General features: G+C 31.8%; 3 protein-coding genes across 3 annotated transcripts; 2 read left to right on the top strand and 1 right to left on the bottom strand.

Annotated features, from left to right (window-relative positions):
• The first annotated feature begins 1,554 nt into the window (after positions 1–1,554).
• Positions 1,555–2,247, top strand: LOC109803044 (cysteine protease XCP2-like). The gene is made up of 3 exons (XM_029272248.2): positions 1,555–1,583; positions 1,680–1,820; positions 1,919–2,247. Exons 1-3 carry the CDS (start codon positions 1,575–1,577, stop codon positions 2,132–2,134), a joined length of 366 nt encoding a protein of 121 aa, XP_029128081.2. The 5' UTR covers positions 1,555–1,574; the 3' UTR covers positions 2,135–2,247.
• Positions 2,248–4,427: 2,180 nt separating this feature from the next.
• LOC109803043 (AT-hook motif nuclear-localized protein 7-like) lies at positions 4,428–7,040 on the bottom strand. The gene is made up of 4 exons (XM_020364500.3): positions 6,899–7,040; positions 6,563–6,692; positions 5,942–6,100; positions 4,428–5,708 (listed from the first exon to the last, which is right to left on the bottom strand). The coding sequence occupies exons 2-4, from the start codon at positions 6,623–6,625 to the stop codon at positions 5,577–5,579; spliced, it is 354 nt and encodes a 117-aa protein (XP_020220089.1). The 5' UTR covers positions 6,626–6,692; positions 6,899–7,040; the 3' UTR covers positions 4,428–5,576.
• Positions 7,041–7,180: 140 nt separating this feature from the next.
• LOC109803042 (cysteine protease XCP2) lies at positions 7,181–8,920 on the top strand. Its single transcript, XM_020364499.3, has 4 exons — positions 7,181–7,696; positions 7,961–8,196; positions 8,293–8,433; positions 8,550–8,920. The coding sequence occupies exons 1-4, from the start codon at positions 7,240–7,242 to the stop codon at positions 8,763–8,765; spliced, it is 1,050 nt and encodes a 349-aa protein (XP_020220088.1). The 5' UTR covers positions 7,181–7,239; the 3' UTR covers positions 8,766–8,920.
• Positions 8,921–9,529: the final 609 nt, after the last annotated feature.

Here is a 9,529-nt window from a genome sequence, read left to right as displayed (position 1 = left end):
CGCCTTGCCGTGCGCCCTGCCCTTGGCAGACGCAGAAGAACCAGCACCACTTCCACCGACCATTAAAGAAAGGAGGAAGCTCGAAAAAGATTTGGGGGAAAAGAGAAAGAAGAAACAATAAAAAGGAAGTACCTGGTACTCCTCCTCAGAAAATAACCCTAACAACGAATGGGTTATCGGAAACGGCGGCGGAAACAGGGAAAAAAGGAGACGGAGGATGAACAGAAGCAAGAAGACAGAGAGAACCAGCAAGAAGTCGAGAGAGCGAAAAGTGAGTAAAGTGAAAAGAGGAAGAGGCACGAGGGAGAGAAAAAGCTTTCCCCAAATTCAAAACGGCCACGCCACGTGTCGACCAAGGGGCACGTCTGACGACACATTAATTGCAAAACCATCATTGTATAACCGTCATTTCCCTTAATGCGTCACTTGCACGTTTCCAGGAAATGAACAGTGTGACACATGGCACCTCTGCAAGCAACGTACGCGAAAGGTCACTTCCCCCAGCGAGCTCGGCCTTAACTCCTCGACCTACAGTCTTCGGAGCTCGGGGGACTAGTGTACTAACCGTACCGAGCAGCCGAGCTCCGAGCTCGGCACCACAGCGCGAGCCAACCTCGAACGCGTACTGGACGACGTCAGCTCGGTGTTTAGATGAATCACACTGATTCTCGAAGATCTCGCCCCAGACGAGATCTACTATTTAATCATATTATATCTTATCTCAGGCCCAAGGCCCAAGGCAATCCTAATTCACACTCAGGTACGTGCATTACTTATACGAAACTCATACTCATACAAACCCTAACTTTAGCATCGGAGTCTCTTTTGCAGGTACCACCCCCATCTTGGAGCACCAGCGTACCCATGAAGGAAGCTCACCGATTTTACCAGACGGATCAGCTCTACAGCAGATTTCCGGTAAGAACAGTTTTATTAATAAAAATAATAGTAAACAATATATGATACCATAACGAAATTTATCAACTAATAATTTAAATCAGAAAAAAATATATTATATAATCGTGGTCTAAATCAAAAATCTTATTGACGTTACAGTCTTCATGACTTTAAAAATATTATAATTAACAAAATTTGTTTTTAGATTGAACTTGAGAATAATAATTAAATATAAATATGATATGAGTAACAAAGTGCAGATTGTATACCACATTAATTGATTCATGTCCTTGATAATTTATATGATAAGATTTTATTAAGCATAATAATCAATTTTTTTTATTTAATAAAAAAATATAATTTTTTTATTGAATAATATGTTAAAAAATAAAATAACTTTTTTGTAACTCTATACTCAAGTCAAAATTTAACTACAAACTTTGGTTAAAAAGAGTTAATATTTTTTACTAATAATATTTTTGATGGATAAAAATTATATTAATAATAACAAAAATCAAATCTAGATTCTTATACATACAATCATCTGCATATGCAACATTTAAACAAAATCTGATAATTGTATACAATTTTATATATATATATATATATTTTTTTTTTTAACCACTTCCCAAATTACTCTAATGATATGCAACATTATGGAGGAAGGTACTTGCGAGATGACAAAGGTAATTAATTAAGCTTAGTAAACATAACATCACTGTAAGATAGTTCTAATCCAATAAATAAATAACATATACAGTAAACTTTTTTCACTTGTTCAGGAAGAAACCGAAGTTGTGACTATTAGTGGCTACCATGATGTGCCACAAAACAATGAGCAGAGCTTATTGAAAGCACTTGCAAACCAACCCCTCAGTGTGGCCATAGAAGCTTCAGGCAGGGATTTCCAATTTTATAGTGGGGTATGCTTAATTAATTATAAACCAAATCTTAACATGTCACTTTTAGTTAACTTTTATTGGAAAAAAATAATTTGAATTAATTGGATTACCATATGTAGGGTGTTTTTGATGGACATTGTGGAAGTGAGCTAGATCACGGTGTGGCAGCTGTTGGATACGGAAGTTCAAAAGGAGTCGATTATATCATAGTGAAAAATTCATGGGGATCTAAATGGGGAGAGAAAGGATACATAAGAATGAAGAGGAACACTGGAAAGCCAGAGGGTATTTGCGGAATCCTCAAGATGGCTTCTTATCCCACTAAGAAGAAATAAGATTCATTCACTCTATCACTTACTCCATTGTTGTTTCTTATTTTCTTTCCTTCTACTAATAAATTTCCCAATGTCTGCCTATTTCAGCCTTCCCTTGCAAACAATGTAAAGTTTCCCATATCATAATAAAATCTTGATTAACTCTTTTCTTATTCCCTTGGGCATTTGTCCCCTCTTTTCTATCTTTCATTATTCCATTGTTGGAAATGATTGTAGGAAATAGAAATATCTTAATAAAGGTATATATAAAGTTCATGATTAAATATTTAGTACAATTCATTTTCTAATTAAATGAAAAGCACATAAATAAAACTATCGAGATATTAACTATCCTAATTTAAAGATTATAAATTTATTTGTCTATTTATAATATAAATAGTGAATCATAAATTATTACGTTGTTATGTTGTTATAAAATCAATCTTACACATTGTTATATTAGCATATTTGTTTATGTACCAATTTTTCTAAATTTCTATCTTTTATCATATTTTTTCATTATTCTCTATATTCTATCATGAGAAGAAGAATTGCAAATTAGAAAAACACAACACTTCTAACCTGAAATTAGATTTCTGATGTTTTGTTTCAATGTGCACAAGTTATGTGTCCAAAAAGTGAAAAAATAATAGAGACTTTAAGCATAAATATACAATTATTTATAGATTTGATGTATTAAACATAAATTTTAAATTATTTATCAATATGCAATTGTTAATTTTGCAGGAAAATGATGGAAAAAGAAATTGTTAAAGCTAAATTAGATCATCATATATTTATTATCAATATGATTTATTTATTTTTATTTTTATTAAAAGGGTCAATCTAGGATGAGATTGACTTTGAATTTTTGGGTTCAGCCATGACAAAGGCAACAATTCTATCTATTGCATGGACACCATGAGATTTCCTCAAGGCCTTCCTCCAGAGTGTCAACCATCATGAATTTCTCCAAATCCCACAGGAAACAGATACCACCACACAATAATATGACTTTCAGATCACTTTCTTTCTAAGAAGGTTGAATTGGTTCTCACTTGTATGTTGATTCTTTTATACTTTCTTAATTCTATTACAGGAAACAGAAAGAAGCATTTATATTAATACTTTCTTGAAAACTTTACAGAATACAAATTCATCAAAAATTAATTTGTTTAAGCTTAAATTATTTTTTTCAGAGCTGCAGAAATATATAATTAACCATGGTTAATATTTTTGTGGAATCTTTAATGATTATCATTTACGTGATAAATGTTAACTTATATTAGGAGTCTTGTATTAACACAATGTGATACTTAAGTTTTAAGGCTCTCTCATTTAGTTTTTTGAGTTGAATTTTTATACATGTTTAAATTCTAACAATTGGTATAAAAAAGACAACCAATTAAGGAATAAATGGTAGATACAGTTATGAATTAAAATAATATTATTTCACTTCTAAAGTATTATTCGAGATTAGTTTAAATTTTAAGAGAAATATATTAGATAAAAATAAAATTAAAAACTCTCTCAATTTTTTTTTCTTCTTTAAGTTAGTCTGATCCTTTTTCTTGATCCTTAAAGAAAAGTTTTAAGATTAAATATATTTTAGTTATTTTTAAATTTTTTTTTTCTTTTAGTCATTATATAAATTTTATTTAATTTTAGTTTGTAAAAGTTTTTTCAACGAAAAAGAATTTTAACGGTGGAGAACAAAAATGTTTTAAAAAAAGCTTGAAGAAAAAAAAAAAAACAGTAAAAATTCAAGGACTACAACTAATACAAAATTTATTCTGAAACTAAAAGTAAAAATCCAGAAAAAAAAAACATATTTAATCAAATTTTATATGCAGGTGTAATATACAATATAAATATTATATATTAGTGTAAATTATATATTTAGTCCATGCATTTGTACAATATACAAGATAAAGATTTATTTTATATGATCAATTTTATAATAAATAAGTATCTTTAATTATATATATATATATATATATATATTAAAGTTCTAAAAATAAGTAAATATTTTGAGCATATAAATTTTATAATTAAATTTATGATAAATAATTTATAGTATATATACGGTTATTTATAATTATTGATATTTTTTTAAATAAATTATTGGAATTTAATATATAAATAAATATGAAAATAATATATAGAAACTCTGAAAGAGATAAAAAGAATTTTAAAAAAGAACCTTTAAAAATGTAGTCATTAAAGGACGCTTTCATTATTCAAAATAGTTATTATACTTTATACGAGGAGAGATAATTTTTAGGGTGATAAACAATAACAAATGTTTTCAATTTTGTTATGAAAAAAAAAATCAAATATAGTAATTGTTCTAGCAATATTATTTAGGGAGTCTCAGTGATACTTTTATAAAATGACGTACTTTAATGCTGACTAATAGAAAGCATTGGATTCACATCTATAAACTATAATGAAAGATTTATTTATTGAATTTTCATGTTAGTCAAACCAATAAAACCATAGTCATAAACCTCCTTCTTTATGAAAAAAAGATTTTAAATCAATAAAACCCTTTACAATCAAATCTTTCTCCACTATTCTTTTTTATCCTTCTTCACAAGCTTGATTGATAGAAGAACTTTACAAAAATCCATAGTGACTACATGTTTTATCAACTGAATTATTATCTCAAAAAACACACCATGAAACCATACGTGATCTAAATCCCCTCAAATTTACCGAAATAATGTAGAATTTCTCAATTGTTTTATCTTTGTTTTAAAAGAAAATCTCGTATCATTCTAATAGATTTTTTTTCTTCCTCTTTTCAAAAAGAAACGAAGGTTCTCTTACAGCACCAAAGTATACATTCTATCTTGTGGCACATAATTAAGGCATGTGATATTATGCGTTAATGTGAAGCCACTGAAAGAACATACTTGAAGACTACTTTATACTATGCTATAACCATTCCGCATACTTTACTTTGAATGAAACATCTCAAAACACAACCTATATACACTCCTCTCTTTCCCATTCTTCCGTATCTCTTCCCTTCTTCTCTTGTAGTCACACTTCAACAACTATAGCCATGGCTTTCTCCTCTACCAAGCATTTCTCCTTGCATGCTCCTACATGTTCCTAAAACACAACTCGATCCAGTCTGCTCCTCTTGAATCACCCAAGTGCAGATAGATAGACTAAGGACAAATTTTTAGCAATATCTAACTAAATTAAGCTAAGAGAGCGCAAACTGTATCATCCCTCCAACTAATATTACACAAAACTAATGTAACTTGAGTGTCCTCTCAATGCTTAAGGCATAGGAGAGAGACACAGGTAATAGCATCATAACAAGTAATGAGAGGAGTCGAGTTTTACTTCCAGGGCATGCCTGAAAAGCCTTGTGTTGGGGTATTATTATTGATGCTGTTGTTGATATTGTTGTTGTTGCATGCTCCTGTGCTTTGGTTTAGCAGAAGACTCACTGAGAGTGCCCCTTGATGGTGAGCTGCTTTGGCCTGCTGTGGAAGCCTTTGGTGGGGCAGATGCATTTTCCATTCTCTTTGCAGACTTGGATTGCTTCCGAATCTGAAACAAAGCTGGCCAACACCACCTACAAAATATACACATTTATTTAGAGACAAAACAAACCAACAAGTATATGCACACTCTTCCTAAAAATGATTCAGAATGAAACTAGGAATTTCCCTATAATATATTAATGATATTGTAGGGTTCACCACGCACTACCAAATGAGCAAGTATGATTATATAGAATTGTGGATACTTCATTTATTCTTCTTTAAATGTCTGAAAAAAACTGATAGATCAAAAAAGAAAATGTACCTGAACAGGGGAAGCAGCTATCAAGAGACCTGCCACTCCGCCTCCCAACACACGGCCATCTGGTCCTGACAAGGACACATTCAGTCCCCCCATCCTTCCACTCTGATCATTTTCAACTCGAAACAAAGAACCACCAAGTGATAGGGTCTCAAATCGTGCCTGAAAACCAAATACCACAAACTGAGGCCATGCAATGCAACTTGTTTAATTTATTGTGACATCATAAACTTTCCTCATCAATGTTCAGGGAGTACACGAGTATCCCTTGTAAATAAAGAATAGTAGCAAACCGTACCCGAGTAACCCCATTTGGTTTTGGACAAATTTTAAACTCAAATTTATCATATAAAGCTATGAAATAAACATCAAAGTTATATTTTTCACTAGGTATGAAAATAAACACAGTTAACCTTAATGTTTTAACTAAAAGTTTGATACAACAACAGAATACAGAATATAATTTGTTAAAATTGCTCCTCCAGAAGGATAATTTGCAACAGATAATAGACGAACATTTATGGTAAAAAGATGATAGATCTAACGGCTGCTATATATTATTTTGCTTAAAGATGAGGTTATTACGAGGCCGCGAAAAGAAAACTTGCTAAGACGTTTATGAACCTCGTAAGTTACAGTTCCACCAGTTGAGTCAGGTTGTCGAAGAGTCATTAGATATGGATCCATTTGCTGTTAAGATGCAAATATTTCTTGGACCACTCTGGGAAATTCTCATAATTCTTGCTGACAAATCCTGAATATCAAAATATATATTTAAAAAGTCAATATTAGGTCCCAGGAGATTCAAACTCGAAATGCTTGGGGATTACTACAATTTAAAACCCCGCCACCTTTTTTCTCCCAAAAGACAATATAAGTGCAATTTAATGAAAAAGTAAAGATAAAAGTGATAAAGTAAGATAAACTCAAAAGGAATCTACACAAGAGAATCAGACGAACTTTAGAATTTAAATGAACTTTTTTTCCTGTTCTTTCCTCCAAAAAGCTTTGAACATTCTCCTACTGCACCGAATATATGTATTCTAGCATACACTATATATCTTGTAGCACATAATTAAGGCATATGATGTGAGAATGTGATATTATGCTTTGATGTAAAGGCACCTACAAAAACATACTTAAAGACTACTACTACTACTGAGTGTACCGCGGTATAACAAACTTTACTTGAAAGTAAAATCTAAACACAACACAATCTATATATATATACTCCTCTCTTTCCCCATTCTTCCTCATCCCTTCCCTTCTTCTCTAGCATTCATAACTCAACAACTATAACCATGGCTTTCTCCTCTTCCAAGGCACTTGTCCTTGCATGCTCCTTCTTCCTATTTGCTTCTTTGGCTTTTGGACGCGATTTCTCCATTGTTGGCTATTCATCGGAGGACTTAAAGTCCATGGATAAGCTCATTGAGCTCTTTGAATCTTGGATGTCAAAACACTGCAAGATTTATGAGAGCATTGAGGAGAAGCTTCTTAGGTTCGAGATTTTCAAAGACAACTTAAAGCACATTGATGAGACAAATAAGGTGGTCAGCAACTACTGGCTTGGTTTGAATGAGTTTGCTGATTTGAGCCACCAAGAGTTTAAGAAAAAGTATTTGGGACTTAAGATTGATTACTCTACAAGGAGAGAGTCTCCAGAGGAATTCTCTTATAAAGATGTTGAATTGCCAAAGTCAGTGGATTGGAGAAAGAAAGGTGCTGTTACCCCAGTCAAGAACCAAGGTTCATGTGGTAAGTATTATATATACTCATTTTTATTGTCATGGGAAATTTTTGCATGGTCCTAACTACTAAGTAGTCATGATCTAGCCAAGTTTTGTAGTTTATAAAAAAGAATTAATAAAATTTGATGATGTATCATGAAGATTCATTCATGCCACAATGATTCATGATTATATAATAACTTCTCTGTGCTCAATTCCTTTATGGTGTAATTCAATTGTTTTGTTCATCTAGCAATTAATATTGACACGGTGATTATGTTGGTTGTTGTAGGTAGCTGCTGGGCGTTTTCCACTGTTGCAGCGGTTGAAGGAATAAACCAGATTGTGACTGGAAATTTGACATCATTGTCTGAGCAAGACTTGATTGACTGTGACAAAACTTACAACAATGGTTGCAATGGTGGTCTCATGGACTATGCATTCTCCTTTATTGTAGAAAACGGTGGACTCCATAAAGAGGAAGATTATCCTTACATTATGGAAGAAGGTACTTGCGAGATGACAAAGGTAATTAATTAAGCTTACTTAACATAAAATCACTATAAGATAGTTTTAATCCAATAAATAAATAACGTATAAACTAAACTTTTTTCACTTGTTCAGGAAGAAACCGAAGTTGTGACTATTAGTGGCTACCATGACGTGCCACAAAACAATGAACAGAGCTTATTGAAAGCACTTGCAAACCAACCCCTCAGTGTTGCCATAGAGGCTTCAGGCAGAGATTTTCAATTTTATAGTGGGGTATGCTTAATTAATTATAAACCAAGTCTTAAAATGACCCTTTTTGTTAACTTTTATCAGAAAAAAATAATTTGAATTAATACACTATGTTAAATTGATTGGATTACCATATGTAGGGTGTTTTTGATGGACATTGTGGAAGTGAGCTAGATCACGGTGTGGCAGCTGTTGGATACGGAAGTTCAAAAGGAGTGGATTATATCATAGTGAAAAATTCATGGGGATCTAAATGGGGAGAGAAAGGATACATAAGAATGAAGAGGAACATTGGAAAGCCAGAGGGTATTTGCGGAATCCTCAAGATGGCTTCTTATCCCACTAAGAAGAAATAAGATTCATTCCCTCTATTGCTTACTCCATTGTTGTTTCTCATTTTCTTTCCTTCTACTAATTAATTCTTCAATGTCTGCCTATTTCAACCTTTCCTGGAAACAATGTAACGTTTTCCATATCATAATATAATCTTGATTAACTCTTTTTTTTTTTATTTCCTTGAGCAAGTGTCCCATTTTTCGTAACTTTATTATTCCATTGTTGAAAATGATGGTAGAAAATAGAAATGTCTAAGGTGTACATAAAGTTCATGGGTCAATACTTAGTATAATTCATTTCCTAAACCAAAAGCATATAAATGAGACTTGAGGCACTAACCACCCTAATTTGAAGATTATAATAATTAACACACACATACATCGTTTGTCAATCGATAAATTCTTCTAAAAAAAACTAACAATTAAAAAAAATAAATGTGTTTTATCATGTTCTACGTGACAAGTTGGTAAAATAGATTAATGGAACAATTATGCACCAATGCTCAAAATTGTTGACTATGTTGATCAGACCACTAATTTGTATGGTAGAAAATCTATAGTAGGCAACTATATATTCTTAGTAGAAGGTTAATGAATTAATCCTCCAAAAAGTATATAGTAATTTCTAAATCTAGCACAAAATCAAATTATAGAGCCCTTATTGATTTTGTAATAGAAGCAATTTGGATTAGATATTAATTCAGTATCATGGAAAATCAAGTTGCCTAATTATTATGTGAAAACCTTAATGAAATTTTTTAGCTTCCATTTTGATAGAGTAATGA

Source organism: Cajanus cajan, chromosome 4 (assembly GCF_000230855.2).
Source record: "Cajanus cajan strain Asha chromosome 4, NIPB_CcT2T_4, whole genome shotgun sequence".
Classification (NCBI taxonomy): domain Eukaryota; kingdom Viridiplantae; phylum Streptophyta; class Magnoliopsida; order Fabales; family Fabaceae; genus Cajanus; species Cajanus cajan.
This window is presented reverse-complemented; position numbering and strand designations above follow the sequence as displayed.

What these genes read in the sequence shown, in the direction of transcription:
- LOC109803042 (XM_020364499.3), top strand. Translation starts at nt 7,240, where the DNA reads ATGGCTTTCTCCTCTTCCAAGGCACTTGTCCTTGCATGCTCCTTCTTC. An exon ending in CAAGAACCAAGGTTCATGTG is followed by an intron (nt 7,697 to 7,960) that starts GTAAGTATTATA and finishes TGGTTGTTGTAG; the next exon opens with GTAGCTGCTGGGCGTTTTCC. An exon ending in ATTTTCAATTTTATAGTGGG is followed by an intron (nt 8,434 to 8,549) that starts GTATGCTTAATT and finishes TACCATATGTAG; the next exon opens with GGTGTTTTTGATGGACATTG.
- LOC109803044 (XM_029272248.2), top strand. An exon ending in ATTTCCAATTTTATAGTGGG is followed by an intron (nt 1,821 to 1,918) that starts GTATGCTTAATT and finishes TACCATATGTAG; the next exon opens with GGTGTTTTTGATGGACATTG.
- LOC109803043 (XM_020364500.3), bottom strand. Translation starts at nt 6,625, where the DNA reads ATGGATCCATATCTAATGACTCTTCGACAACCTGACTCAACTGGTGGA. An exon ending in GTGGAACTGTAACTTACGAG is followed by an intron (nt 6,101 to 6,562) that starts GTTCATAAACGT and finishes TTTGGTTTTCAG; the next exon opens with GCACGATTTGAGACCCTATC. An exon ending in TAGCTGCTTCCCCTGTTCAG is followed by an intron (nt 5,709 to 5,941) that starts GTACATTTTCTT and finishes TATATTTTGTAG; the next exon opens with GTGGTGTTGGCCAGCTTTGT.